The following is a 14546-nucleotide window of genomic DNA, read 5'->3' as shown; positions in this document are numbered from 1 at the left end:
AAGTTGGCATCAAGTGGGTGAAGGCCAGGGAAGCCACTCTGCACCCGAAGCACCCAGGGCACCCACCTGACCACACCACAGCAGGTCTGGGGAAACGCCTTGGGCTGCGGAGAATCTGGGGGCCCCCTACGCCCATCCGGAGCCCCGAGGCCACCTTACCTTCTCCAGCCTTCCGAGTTTTCGTTGTCCAGACGCAACTTCTTCACCTTCCGCATTAACTGCTCGCTGACCTCGGGAGGGTGGGGCCTGCATGGCAGAGGACATGTCATGAGCAGCACGGTGGGCAGAGAGCACCTCCCAGGCTGGGGGACACCTGATGCCAGGGGAATCCCAGGCTGTGGTGGCTTCAGGCCCTGCCCTGAAGAGCAAGAGGAAGCCGGTACCTCCCCGAGCTGCGTCTTCTTGGCCAGTCACCCCAGGGAGTGAGCTCCCCGCCTCGCCGTGGGATGCCCGCACCAGCCTGGCACTCTGCCAGCCAGCAAGGAGTCCTTGCCAGCTGCAGGCCCTTGACCTGGGACCAGAACTGTTATTTTCTTTGTAACTTGGTGGAAAACATCCTTAGTGTTTCCGACGACTCTAAAGATGCTATTTGAGGGGCACCGGCCAGAAGCAGACTTCCTGTCCCAAATCCCTGACTGTGGCCACTCCATGAAGGCCTTCATGGCTCCTCCTTTCAGTCCCTGACCATGACGCCCATCACGCTGATCCCCTCACTGTCCTCAAAGCACCAGATGCCCCCACTCCTTGCAGTGGCCAGGCCCTCTGCTGGGACGGCCTCCCATGGTTGCTGTGTGACACGTTCATTCTCATCCTTGAGGCCCCAAACCACCACAAATGCCATCCTTTCTGAGACTCGATCCACACTGGCCACCTGGCCACACCATCACCATATCTGCGCAAGAATGCTGGCCCAACAGGGCTGGGCTGGGGCTCAGGGGCAGAGCGCTTGCCTAGCCCATGGGAGGCAGTGGGTTCCACCCTCAGCACCATATAAAAACAAATAAGTAAATAAAGGCACTGTGTCCATCTGCAACTAACAAAATATTTTTTTTTACTTATCTATATTTTGGTACAGGGGCCTGAACTCAGGAGCACTTGACCACGGAGCCACATCCCCAGCCCTATTTTGTATTTTATTTAGAAACAGGTCTCACTGAGCTGCTCAGTGCCTCGCTGTTGCAGAGGCTGGCTTTGAACTCACGATCCTCCTGCCTCAGCCTCCCAAGCTGCTGGGACGACAGGCGAGCACCATGTGCAGGCTTTAAAAAAAAAAACATTAAAAAAACAAAACAAAACAAAAAAGATGCTGTCTCGAGGAGCGATTACGTGCAACCCTTTCCTTGGTGTGGGGGGTCCTCAACTGGGGGGTGAGTCTCCTCCCAGGGGAGACACGAGGCCATGTCTGTGGACACGTGTGGCTGTCAGGACAAGAAGCTCCTGGCATGGAGTGGGTGGGGGCCAAGGATGCTACTTAGCACCATGCAGTGCCCAGGACCCCACCCCAGAGAAGAGCCCAGCCCAAATGTCTCAGTGCTAAGAAGCCCCCTCCGGGGAGGGAGCCCTCCTCACTCTCTCTGGAGGTCGGTTCCCAGCTGCAGGCTCACAGCTGTCCCCTTCCTGTCCTATCCCCTAGCTGGAACCACGGCTGACACTCAGAAATACTCTGTCAACACTGAGGCTGAAGGCACAAGTCACTCCTGTCTTGAACGCTGTCTAAAGTCAAAGAGAGCCCTGGCTCAGTCGCCTACAAGAGCCAGGCCCCAACTACCTGGTGCCCAGCACCTAGACACAGGAGGGCGGCAACAGTGGAAGCGCTGTCACCACAAGGAGGCGCTGGCTGCATTCATAGTGGTGAAAAGCGAGGGTGCCCGTGTCAGAGAGAAATGGGTTCAAACCTCAGCTCTGCCACTTCGGGGCTGTGTGCCCTTGGGGAAGCCACCTAATCTGGCTGCATCTCAATTTCCTCAGCTATAAAATGGGTCTACACAGTCCCTACATCTGGGGCTCCTGGGAAGACTAAGGGGATCACACACACAGCACCAAGACAAGGACGGGCCAGTGCTGTCAACTAATCAAGTCACTTAAAACCACACCAAAGGGAAGACTCAACTAGAGTCCATTTCAGACCAGAATTCTCTCCAATCAACAGCAAGTGCCGGCACTGAACGGGATGTGGTCCAGCTGGACTGGCACTCTCCCCCCTCTCCCTGAGGCCTCCCAGAGCACTCTCACCAGGGGCATCAGAGGGACAATGGATAAAAGAAAATCCTCCAGCAGATACACAAAAAGCTACAGCCATCAGCCAACGGTCCCTGAGGGCAGTGACCCCAGGGCCACAGAAAGTCACTTCCTGTCTATCTCTCTGTTCCAGAGTCAGTCCACACCCCAGCCTGCCTGGCTGCCCAACCCCAGCACAACTGACCTTCTAAAGGGTCCAAGGAACCTCCATTCCAGCTGCAGGCATGGGACACAGACCTTGACAGAACAGATGTGCCATTAACACACAGGCTGAGGAAGAGGCCAGCTGTGTGCTAGCTTGCTGTCCTGCCACTGGTGTCCCACAGGGGAGGTGGCTGGGGGCCTAACCCTCTCTGCCTGGCTCGATTGCAGCTGTGCTCACAGCCCCGCAGCATGGTCCTCCCACCCTGCCCAGTCCCCTAAGACCTGCCAGGGGCCACAGGGGTTGGTGACTACAGTGCACGTATCCTGGGCCTTAGTCCCAGCTCCTCGAAAGCAGGTTCGTTCTTGCCGCTGAGGCAAGCGACTTGCTCCAGGGCCCTGGAGGCGTTAGGGGTGGGGGGGAAGGCATGGGTCACCTTCGATGGCTTAGCTGCGATATTGATGGGGACGTGTCAGGACTGGCCTAAGACTGCGTGGGGAGAGAGGGCGGCTGGACAGGCCCAGGCCCCGCGAGAAGGCGGGCTGGCTAGGGCCAGGTGGTGGCGAGGGGCTGCGGGCAGGACGCGGGTGCGAGGAGGCGGCCGCTGTCTCCCCGGGGCTCGCGAGGGCAGCGGACGGAGGGCCGGGACCTCCGCGGGCTGCGCGGCGGCGGCGGCGCTGTCAAGGTGCGCGGCCGCGAGAGCGGACCTGGGCGCGGCCCCGGCGAGGTGGGCAGGGAGGCCGGCGACGGGGTGGCCCTGCGGGCGGGACCGGCCGGAGGAAGGCGCGGGGCCGGGGCGGGGGCGGAGGCGAAGCCGAGGCGGCGACCGCGGGCTCGGAGCGCGGCCGACAGCGGGGCCGCGGCGCTGGGAGGCCGGGCGGAGGCGCCGCGGCGGCCGTTCAATGGCGGGGCCGGGGTCGCGGCCGAGGCGGGGCCGGTCAATGGCGGGTTCGGGGTCACGGGAGAGGCGGGACGGGCACGGGCGCTGCTCACCGGGGCGCGGGGCGGCGGCAGGGCTGGGCAGGGCGTCCTGGGGCCAGCGGCGCCTCACGCTCGCGGCTCCATGCCCCTGACTGCGGCCCCGGAAGTGGCGGGCGCGGGGGACAGCGGCGGCGGCGGACACGGGGGACCCGCCGGCTCAGGCCCCTTTGACCCGGAAGTTGAGCTGCCCAAGCGGCGGCCCGCGATTGGACAGCGCTCGGCCGCACCACCGCTCTCGGGCGCCGGGGGGAGCTCTAATAGACCGACCTGCCAGGAGCTGGGGAGAGACGCCCCCGTGCGGGTGGTACGGCCGGGGCCGCCAAAGTTGCTTTTCAGGGGTGCCTGGAAACCTCTCATCGCCGGCGCGTTGGTGGTATAGTGGTTAGCATAGCTGCCTTCCAAGCAGTTGACCCGGGTTCGATTCCCGGCCAACGCAGTAGTGAATTTTGCCTCTAAGTCTCAATTCTCCAATAGCCCAAGACCCAGGTTTTCTGTTTAATGACCTTGGGATCACTTTTTAAATTCCATAAATATTCTTAAGAGTCTAGAAATAAAAACAAGTGAAGCAGTAATTACTGTTATAGGAATTTTGAAACTTTTGAAAAATATACTCTATAATAAAGTGAAAAGGTCATACAAAACCAGGAAAAAAAAGGCACAATTGTTTCCGCCCGGGATCGAACCGGGGACCTTTCGCGTGTGAGGCGAACGTGATAACCGCTACACTACGGAAACCGGCGGGGACGGCCTTCCTTGCACTGTAATAATGTAACTCGAAGGTTGCACAGCCCGTTACATTGTAACCCCTGTTGTGCTCAATGTTTGCTAGCGGTTGACTTCCGCTCCATTGACACAATTCAACACACAAACAAATGACTCACCAGACCGTCCAGAAGCCACACCTCCCTGTCATTGGTTTGTCGTTCATGCAATTTATCCTTAAAAATTCGTTTAAGTTTCGGTGGAGATTCCCTGTCTTGCTTCAGCTCAATCATCTTCTTAAGGCACTCTCTGAAAACAATTGTGTGTGCGTGTGTGTGTGTGCGCGCGGGGGTGTGTACGTGTGTGCACTGTGTGCATGTGTGTGCGTGTACGTGTGTGCGTATGTACGTGTGTGCACTGTGTACGTGTGTGCATGTGAGTGTGTGCACTGTGTACGCGTGTGTGTGCGTGTGTGAGTGCACTGTGTGTGCGTGTGTGTGCGCGCGTATGTGTGTGTGCGTGTGTGCGTGTGTGCATGCAACTGTGTGTGCTTGTGTGTGCGCGCGTGTGAGCGCGTCTGTGCGTGTGCGTGTGCACTGTGTGTGCGTGTGTGTGCGTGTGTGTGTGTGTGTGTACACGCGCTGTAAGTGCAGGGAATTTGGAAGGAAAAAACAAATCGAGAAGCGAGGCCAGAAGGCGACTTACGAGGCTGTCCCTGTGGCTCATCAGCAGCGCTGACTTGTGAAAATGCCGGCCGCTCGCCGCTGTCCTCGGCTTCCCTTGAGGGGGCGAGAGAAGGGTCAGCAATGGCTGGGCCTCGCCTCTCCCACCTGGGCCGGGGCCAGGGCGAGGTGCGGGCCCTGGGGGCCGAAGCCCCCCGAGGCCGCGACGATACCTTTAGGGTGCAACATGCTTCCACGCCAGCCGGACTGCAGGGCGACCTGGAGGACCGGCCACGCCCGCCGAGCGCTGTCCGCGGGGCCCGCGCAGCCGCACCGAGCCGCCCGCCGGCCGCGCCCCCGCGGCGCCCCACCCCGAAGACGCGGCCGGTCGCGGGACCCCGCGCGGGGGCCCTCACGCTCGCGGCCCGACCCCCCCTGGCAGGGGCCAGCACGTCGTGAGCCTCGGACGCCCCTGGGCGGGAGCCGGGAGGCAGGGGGGCGGGGGCCTTCGCTGAGCCCGGGCTGGGGACCCCTCGGCGAGAGCCCTCCCCGGTCAGATCCCGGGCGCCGAAACCGGGGGGCGGCCGCTGCCGGAGCCACGCCCTTCCCGCTGCCATCACCAGGCCGTGCCCCTTCCACATCTTTGACGTTGACCCTCGTATAGTGACCCCTGCGACTCCAGCAGGCACACCGAGATGATCCCAGATGGTCTTTCCTCCCGGAACCCTCCTTAATGCCACCTGCCAAGTCCTTTAGACCACTGGAGGAGGGCGCGGACCCTGGGGTGAGTGAGTGGACCCTGGGTGGGGTGAGTGGACCCCGGGGTGGGGTGAGCCTTCCTCTACCAACACCCCTCGGCACCCTGTAAGCAGTTTTGTTTCTCGCTTCTCTCTTTTTAGAAACTGCTGGGTGTGTCCTGCAGTCCTGGGGGGAGCCAGGGCCTCCTGCGCCCTCGGCCATTCTCCGCCGCGGGCCCCCAGCCCGTCTTTTTCATTTTGAAACAGGGGTCAGCTAGTTGTGCAGGCTGGCCTCGAATACAGTCCCCTGCGTCAGTCTTCTGAGTCCTTGGGGTTCATTCTTCTTTTTTCCTCGGTGACATCAGTGTCCCCACTTACACATTCTTCCCTAACATCCTTGTTGAGGGCTGCGTATGTTGCAGGCATCCGTTTCTTTTTCTCTGGATAACAAGCATTTACTGACGGCTTCCTGTGTGCCGGGCACTAGGCTGGGTGGAGGGTACACACTGAGTGGGGCCACGCAGCTCCTCCCTCCGGAGCTTGCTGCCTTCCAGGGGCCAAACAGAAGGCCCTCAGGGAAAGCACAGGCTCTAGGGCAGGGGTCCGCACAGCCAAAGAAGGCCACAGCTGAACTGTGCAGAGCAGGGAGGCTGGCGCTGACCGGGAAGGACGGGGCTCCCTGGAAGCCTCAAGTTCCGTGGCTCCTGGCAGAAGGTCGAGGCAAGAGTTCTCCTCTTGATCCGTTAAGACAGCATTGGAAAGTCTGGAAGCTCTTGAGGCCGCTCTGATAGGGTGAGTTTAAGAAGCTACCTAGCGCTTGGGAGGCTGAGGCAGGAGGATGGCAAGTTTGAAGCCAGCCTCTGCAACTTAGCCAGACCGTGTCTCAAAATAAAAAGTAAAGGAGTGGGTTCTGGTTTAGCGGTAGGGTGCTTTAGCATGGGAGAGACCCTGCGTTCCACCCCACCCTGCCAGTGAGTGAGAGAGAAAGAGGCAGAAGAGGAGGGGGAGAGGGAGCAGGAAGCCTCCTGGGAGGTTGGCTGGGAAGGAGGCGGGATGGGGGATCCGCAGAGGCAAGAGCAGGAGGTTGTCATCCGAAAGGAGGCCGAGGAAGAGCAGCTCAGCTCCCGCCTGTGGAGCCCCTGCGCGTGCTGCTAGGAAGGTCCAGTGGACGACCACGCTGGAGAGACGCCGGGAGACAGGTCCTTCCTGAGGTGCAGCGCGGAGTCACTGTGCGCGTGTGGCCCAGCCACGCCCCGGCTCAGCATCTGCCTGAGGAACTGCAGGGCCCTACGAGGTCCCCAGTGTCCTCGGGTGGGGAATGGAGGGACAAGAGCGTTTCTTCCAACAGGACACAGAGAGCCCCAGGGAGCCGGCGCACGAGGTGGGGAAGCTCAAGACTGGCTGTGTGCTTGTCTGTCTGTCTGTTTGAGGGTCCTGCTTTGTTGCCCAAGCCGGCTTTGAACTCGGGTCCCCCTACGCAGCTTGGCACTACAGGTCCCGCCACCACCCTGGGCTGGAAACCACTCGTTTTGTACAGGTGAGGGAAGCCAGCCGTTAAGGTCACATGTCCCATCCCATCCTAACGAAAGGTCAAGAACGCGCAAAGCCTGGTGCACCGGGGGTTCCCAGGGCGGGCAGGAGGGGCCAGGACTGCTGGCCCCCTACCAGGAACTGAACCCAGGGGCACTTGACGCTGAGCCACCCCCAGCCCTGTTTTGTGTTTGAGACAGGTCTCCCAGAGTGGCTCAGCGCCCTCTTGCTGAGGCTGGCTTTGAACACGAGATCCTCCTGCCTCAGCCTCCCAAGCTGCTGGGAGTTCAGGGTGCCAGGCGCCGGCCTGGGGTGGGTGTGGGGGGAGATGAGAGCACAGCTAAGCGCCACGTGAATCTACCAACCCCCTGAATTCTACCGCGGGAGTGGGTGCAGCACCTCGCATGGGCGCCCTGTCACGTGAAACTGTCCCCAACTGCGCCCGGGCTGGGTCTGGGGAAGGAGGGGGCTGCGCCGGTACCGGGAAGCGACTGCGGGGATCCCCTGGGCTGGGCGAGCGGCCGAGAGGCGCGTGGGTCTGCCGGGCCGAGCTTGGTCCGAGGGAGAGGAGGTTGCTCCAGGAGAGGGACAGAGGGGACCCGAAAGTGGCTGCCAGCGTGGCGGGAGCAGAGGGACTGGCAGTGGCCAGAGGCAGGAGGAGCGAGGATGTCCAGGAGCGGGAGGGGGGCGGAAGTGGCAGTTCCCAGGACAGCAGCAGACCTGAGGTGGCGCTCAGCTGCCTGGAGGAGACCAGGGCGGAAAGTGAGGAGCTGGCTGAGGGAGGGGCGGCCGTCTGCCCGACGGAGCCCCGGGCGGGTGGCCCGAGGGCAGAAGCTCCATCACCATCCCGCAGCCTGGAGCCCCAAATCAGGGCGTGGCCGCGGCAGGTCCCCGCAGGCTGGGGAGACTGTCACTGCCTCTCCCCTGGGTCTCTTCTGGCCTCTCTGCACGTCGGTACGTCCAGATCCCCCTTTTCTTAAGGTCGCCAGTCGGACTGGATGGGGGCGGTCCTCAGGCGGCCTCAGCCCGGTGGCCTCGGTAAAGATCCGTGCAAAGAGGTCACGTTCCAGGGACCTGGGGCCAGCTCTGAGGCTCTGGAGGGAGACTGTGACCCAGTTCCTAGGAGAGGGACGGGCCACTGTGCACTGCAGTTCCTGAGCCAGCCCCCTGTTCTTGGCTCCTGGGGCCACACTTTGAACACGTGCTGCGGCTCCCGCCTCAGCCACCTCCTCCCGTGGCCCTCAGCCACCTCCTCCCGTGGCGGGCTGAGCCACCCCCCAGCCCTGTGTGTATTGATTTTTTTAGAGACGGGGTCTCACGGAGTTGCTTCTGCTGAGGCTCCTCAGATCCTCCTTCCTCAGCCTCTGGAGATGCTGGATTGCAGGCGTGGGCCACCGGCCAGCCCCCTCTTTCCTTGGGGGCCAGGGACGGCCCCTCTTCCCTGCTCACCCTCTCAGGCAGCCTCATGCTCTCTGCTTCTCCCGGCTCTAGATTCACGTCCAGCTTCCCCAATGTCTGCTCCCTTCTCTGCCCACAGCAGGTGGCTCCCACCTCCCCTGGGTCAAAGCCCAGGTGTTGCCCTTGGCCCACCCCCTCCTCCCTGTCTCCCTCTCCTCACCCAGCTCCATCCACACAGGGTGGTGCTCCTCCAACGCTGGGCTGCCCCAGGGCCTTTGCACAGCTGTACCCTCTGGTTTCTGCCAGGTCTTTCCAAGGGTGGCTTCTTCCTTTCTGCCTTTAAGTCTTGGTGTCACCGTCACCTCCTCAGAGGGACCTTCCCTGACCCTGATTACTTTTTTTTTTTAATTTCTTTTAATATTTTAAAGTTGTTGATGGACCTTTATTTTATTTCTTTGTATGTGGTGCTGAGAATCGAACCCAGTGCCTCATGCATGCCACGCAAGCGTGCTACCACTGAGCCACGATACCAGCCCCTGATTACTTTTAAACCTCTGCTTCCCACCTTGGCGCTCAGACTCTGTCCCCGCGGCTTCCCCCTGTTGCATCACTATCTTTGGATGCTCCTGCGCTTTGGGCGCCATGCACAGGGGTTTGGGGCTCTCCTGTTTGCTGAGCGGGTTGGCTTCCCTGCTCCCTCTGTGAGTGCTCAGTAAACACTGTTCAGAGGCGAGCAGGTCCGGGTGGGGGACAGGTGGGCTTCCTGCTGGGGGGACGTCACTGGGGGAGGAGCCTCCCTGTCCCTCCCGGGGCCTGCGGGGCTCACCTAGCTGCCAACAATCAAAACAGAGAAACATCCTTCAAAATGGCTTCTGGGGTCTGGGTCGCTAGTGCTCAGCACGCACGCGCCCCTGGCTTCCACCCCAGGCCCCCGCCCCGCGCGGGGCTTCCTGGGCTGGGAACCTCAGGCGCAGCCCACCCACCGTGTGGCCCAGGGTCTTCAGCGTCAGCCCCTGCCGGGCGGCTGGGTGGTGTCCTGGGGAGGCCCTGGGCGCACGGAGAGCTCCGTCTTTCCACCAGGTGTCAGCAGGGGCACAGGCTCCCGCCTCAGCATCCCGCCTCCGCCCCCTCCCCAGGGCTCTCGGGTCCCAGACCTCCGCCCACCACAGCCAGGCACTTCCCCCGCAAGAGGCCCTTCATGTCCGGCCAGGGTCAGCGGGCTGTTCCACCTGGTGTCCACTGTCCCCGGAGCCTGCGGCCGGGGTCTGGGGGGAGGAAAGCCAAGGGAGGGAGCGCACAGACCCCCTTTGGTGGCTGAGAAGGACGTGCCAGCAACCACAGACCTGTGTGCTGAGAGCCCTTTGTCACTTGGTCAGCCCCCACCCCCACCCCCGAAGCCAGCACTCGGGCCTCAGCAGCGGCCTCCTCCTTCCAGGGCCGAGGAGATCCGGGAGAGGGAGAAGGAATTTTAACTTGGTCAAGGAGACAGACGGGGCAAGTGACTTGTCCAAGGTCACACAGCTTATAAATGGCAGAACCAGGATCCAACGACCGATGTCCCGGCTCTGAGTCTGTGATTCAAAACTAGACAAAGTTCAAGGTAACCGAAAAGATAACGCGGAGTCTGAGCAGCCATGAGAAGACCAGCCCCGGACCGGTCAGTGGGAGCCTGGGGAGGGTGGCCCGCCCTTTTCTGTAGGTTGACCTTGCTTTAAAGCGAAACCTCTTCTGTCCCTCTCCTCGGTGGTTTAGATGGGCGGAGGTGGCGCAGTGGTGAGCGCTGCCCAGCGGGACCTGCCTTCGCTCGCTGCGGCGGGCAGACACGTGGGAGCAGACAGCTATGGAAACTGCTAGAATCAAGTGGAGACGCTGCTAGGGATGCGGCTTCCTGGCCTCGGTGACGTCCTGGACGTTGCAGAAACCAGCTGTGGTTTCAGAGACACAACCTGCGACAGGGGTAAGGACAAGTATAAACGCCGCGTCCTCTCCCCGACGTCCTCTGTGGGTGACACCAGACTTGCAATCAGAAGTCAGTTACAAGAAAGAAAATATGATACTTACTGTTGGTGACCAACGGTAGGACGGGGACCGTGGGGCCAGGGGCCAGGCTGTCAATCCCAAGGCATCTATGGGAACTGACCTAGGGGGTCCGGACCCTCTTCATCCCGTCATCCCCGATTTAAGGATGGGAGAGTGAGGTTCAGCGGCGAGTTACTCAAGAGCTGTATTCTGCAGAAAGAGGAGGGACGAGACATGAACCCCTACGTCTGGCCCGCTCCAGCCTTGCGCCAACCCCACTGCGCCAACAGAGAGGAATTTGGGCACTGATGATCCTTTTATTTATTGGAGCTGGGGATTGAACCCAGGGGCGCTTAACCATTCCCCAGCTCTTATTTTTTGGAGGAGGGGGGCACCAGGGGTTGAACTCAGGGGCTCTCCACCACTGAGCCACGTCCCAGCCCCATTTTTATCTTACTTAGAAACAAGGTCTCACTGAGTTGCTTAGGGCCTCGCTTTTGCTGAGGCTGGCTTTGAACTCGCGATCCTCCTGCCTCAGCCTCCCCAGATACAGGATTACAGGTGTGGGCCCACTGCACCCAGTTTCGTTTTGTTTTGAGTCAGGGTCTGAGGCTGGCCTCAAATTTGCTATCTTCCTGCCTCAGCCTCCCAAGCCACCGGGATCACGGATACTTTAACATTAACCATGTGCCCTCAGCCTGGGAACCTGAAGGTCTCTTTATTCTGGATCCACCGGGGGCAGGTCCTGGACGGGCAGCTAGGGGAAGGTCTGAAGTCCCCGGGGACCTCCCACTGGCCGGGTGCTGCCCTCCATGGGGCATTGGAATGGGGCCTCTGTCTGTGGCCACGTTGTGCCCACCCCTGATTCCTGCCTTCGGGTCCCTAAGTCCACCTACAGCAGCAGGTCACCGCAGCCCGGGGTGCTCTGAGGCTCCTCCTGTCCACTCCCACCCTGAAGTGCTGAAGCGAGGCTACCAATGGCGTTCTGCAGCCTGGAGCACCAAGGGCAGAGGATTCCCTCGGGGAGTGGGGCTTCCAACCCGCACTCCTGGGATGCCCTTGTTCTTTTGAAGACTTTGGTGGACGTGCGCGGTGGGAGGGGGTGCTGGGGACGACCAGGGCCCCCCACGTGCGAGGCAGCGCTCCACCGCGGAGCTGCACCCCAGCCCCAAGTGTTTTTTTAACTGCTGCATAAAAACTAAAAACTGCCGTGGGATGTCAGCGCCCTATGTGTCGTGTGACACTTAAATCTGGCTAAACCCGAGGACACTGGTCTTCTCTGTTGGTGAACACTCAAACCCCCTCCCTGCGTCTGAGGCCCAGGCGCCTTGTCACTGTGGGCAGCGTGCTGAGCCGGAACCAGGAGGCAGCCGTCTCCCGCGGCCAAGGGGGTGCCTGCCAACACAGGGCCCGCCTGCTCCAGGGGACGGCGGGGACGTGGCCACAAAGTGGGCTTGTTATTTTTGTCATGGGGACCAAAGAACAGGAGATGAAGAAGGGGGCGCGGGAGGGCAGGCAGGACTCCCCTCCGGCTGGCTCCCTGCTCCCTGCACCTCCAGCTCCGGCATCTCAAGGCCACGTCGTGTGGTTCTGGATATTCTTAGCTCTGCACAAATAGCCACCCATGCAGAGACTAAATGTAGCCGAGACGGGTCGCAAGGACTCTCTTCCTATCCCCATCTGCCCACCCACTACAGATTCTGCTGGAAATTTCCTTGTACTGGGTCTCTCTCTCTCTCTCTCTCTCTCTCTCTCTGGCACTGTGCTAAGTGTATCCTTGCTGTGTGACATGGGGCAGATGAGTCTCCCTCTCTGAGCCTCAACTTCCTCATCTTATAATGAGACCACAGTGCGGTGTCCTTGGGGGCGTTGGGAGGAGCAAATACAGTAGGCTCCTGGGCAGCAGGTGCCTGTGCCGGGCAGCTCCTCATCACCACGCCAAGCACCTGAGGCCAACGGAGGAGGAAAGACTTGTTTGTGCTCACATTCCACAGGTCTCAGCCAGGGATCAGTGGACTCGGTGGCTCCGGGCCTGAGGTGAGACGGCACCCACCGTCTCCAGAAGCCACACAGAGGAGAGCTGTCAGCTCAGGGCAGTGGGGAAGCCCAGAGAGAAGCTGGGGACCAGACCCAGTCCCAGAGGGCACACCTGCCCCGCCCTTCCTCCAGCAGCGCCGCCCGCCCGGGCTCCCACGGCCTCCAGGAGCCCACTCAGCCACGCGTGGCCAACCCGCTGCTGAGGTGGAGCCCTCGGGATGCAATCCTCGGTGCCAGCCTGCCCCCCCCCCGCAGCACGGGAGCTCCTGCCAGGAGCCAGTGCGCGCACCCACCTTCCCGCAGCGCCACGGGCACCCGCGGTGGCATGGCAGGCCGGGTTTCCTCACGTGTCGGCGGGCACTGCAGCAAGGCTGCCTCGGGAGGGCGCACCTGGCCCCCGGCCACGCTGAGGTCGGTCCTTTCTCTGCTCATCCCAGCCCCCTCCCCGATGGTCACAGCTCCGCTGTCCCCCCTGTCCTTCTTCCGCGTGTTGCTGGGGTGGAACCCAGCGCCCTGCCCATGCTGCGCACACCCCTAGCCCCAGGCCAGGTGGCTCATGGGAGGGTCCCCGGGGACCAACGGGGGACGTCTGCTGACATTGCGGCTGTCAGAACTGGACGCGGGTAGGATGTGCCATGAGCACCCATCTAGTGGGCAGAGGCCCGGGTAGTGATCAAGAGCCTGGAGTGTGCAGGGGGTCCCCACCACAGTGAAGGACCCGCTCTCAGACGTCCACTGTGCCGAGGCTGAGAAACCCCAACCTGGATGTCACATAAGGCAGAGGGACTCAGGAAGACCAATGGCCCTCTCCTCCTGGTGTCCCACCCCGGCTCCCCTGGGGCCATCTGAGTGGGGTGGACTCGACTGCACTGCTCAGACCCATGCCTTGCTGGGCACCTGATCCCTACCTGTGCAAGACACAACTTGCTGCAGGGAAACAGTCGCCACTTGAGAGAGTGTGTCCCTGTGATCGTGCTCAGTCCCTCCTGTGCCTTAGTTCATCAGTCCTCACAGCCACCTTGAGGGAGCACGATGCTCTTCACGCCCATTTCACTGGTGAGCAAACCAGCCTCCCAGCAGGAGCGTCCACGTGGAGCCCAAAGACAAGCCCAGTTCCCTGCAGGGCAGAGCTCACGCCACTGTCACTTGACCCCAGTGAGCCTCCGCTGGGGCCGCTGTGCCCTCTGTTCCCCGACTGGATGGGCGGCTGGTGTGGGTGTCACACTGTAGGGTGCATGGGATGGATGGTGGGTGCTGCTGGCCTGGAGGGGTGGAGGCCAGGGACACTGCTCAGCACCCTGCAGTGCCCAGAACACCGCCCCAGAGAATAACTTGGCCCCAGGGTCCCCAGGACTGAGGGGAGGGAGTCAGCCCAGGAAGCCATTATCTCAAGATCTACCCGCCAGGAAGGAAAGGGCCCCTGTTGGGGGCTCGAAGGGGCTTCCTGCCGGTTTCCTCACCCACCTACAGGTCAGGAGGAGGCCCGCTGGGTCCTGCCAGGACCCTGACCCAGCACCCTGAACAGTCCCAGCCCTCATCACTGTCCCCAACCGTGAATTCTGGGGCACAGTGAGGAGACAGCCAGCTTCACTGGAGAAGAGGTGGCCCAGGAGAAGGTGGAGTTCCTGCAGAAAGCGGGGGACTCAGGCTCAATGGGGTCCTTGGCTCGTGTGACAGAAAAGAATTTCAGCACCTGGGGATTGTGTAGAAGCAGACGCCCCTCCAGGGAGGATGAGGCCATCTCCAGGGGCAGAGGTCCCCAGAGGTCCTTCTGACCACGGCCTGGCTCCCTGGCGCTCCTCAGGGTCCCCTCTGCCCGAGGTCCCACCCCACCTCGGGAGACCGAGGGCTCTGGCGCCGGGAGGCTGAAGCCTGATTTGAGGCAGCCACGGGCCCTCTGGCCGGCTGGACGCCGCGTCCTGGGGACCCAACACTGACCGCTCCGGGGACGGCAAACTGAGCGGGGGCGGGGTGGGGGTGGGGTGTCGTGCTCTGTCCTCCCTTGCCCAGGCTGGGGGAAGGGGCGCTCTCGAGCCGAGGGGACCGGGTGGCAGGTGGGGGCGGGGAGACAAAGCCGCCCGGGGCGCTGTTCCGAGCGGC

The 14546-nt window shown here is 61.8% G+C and overlaps 1 protein-coding gene, 1 long non-coding RNA gene and 2 other non-coding genes across 4 annotated transcripts in view; 2 read left to right on the top strand and 2 right to left on the bottom strand.

Annotated features, from left to right (window-relative positions):
- Dpp9 (dipeptidyl peptidase 9) overlaps positions 1–246 on the bottom strand; it is a 32359-nt gene extending 32113 nt beyond the window's left edge. Inside the window, exon 1 of the mRNA XM_071603723.1 lies at positions 160–246. Within this exon, the coding sequence (XP_071459824.1) occupies positions 160–215 (56 nt within the window). The 5' untranslated portion in view covers positions 216–246. The remainder of the gene's footprint in view (positions 1–159) is intronic.
- A 3479-nt stretch (positions 247–3725) lies between these two features.
- Trnag-ucc (transfer RNA glycine (anticodon UCC)) lies at positions 3726–3797 on the top strand. The gene has a single exon. It is a non-coding gene; the product is annotated as a tRNA-Gly (tRNA).
- Positions 3798–4023: 226 nt separating this feature from the next.
- Trnav-cac (transfer RNA valine (anticodon CAC)) lies at positions 4024–4096 on the bottom strand. The gene has a single exon. It is a non-coding gene; the product is annotated as a tRNA-Val (tRNA).
- A 2734-nt stretch (positions 4097–6830) lies between these two features.
- Positions 6831–11573, top strand: LOC114105861 (uncharacterized). The gene is made up of 3 exons (XR_003585103.2): positions 6831–6999; positions 9826–10047; positions 10143–11573. It is a non-coding gene; the product is annotated as an uncharacterized lncRNA (long non-coding RNA).
- Positions 11574–14546: the final 2973 nt, after the last annotated feature.

This window comes from Marmota flaviventris, chromosome 1 (genome assembly GCF_047511675.1).
Source record: "Marmota flaviventris isolate mMarFla1 chromosome 1, mMarFla1.hap1, whole genome shotgun sequence".
Lineage (NCBI taxonomy): Eukaryota > Metazoa > Chordata > Mammalia > Rodentia > Sciuridae > Marmota > Marmota flaviventris.
The sequence above is the reverse complement of the archived record's forward strand: the minus strand, read 5'-3'. Positions and strand labels throughout refer to the sequence as shown.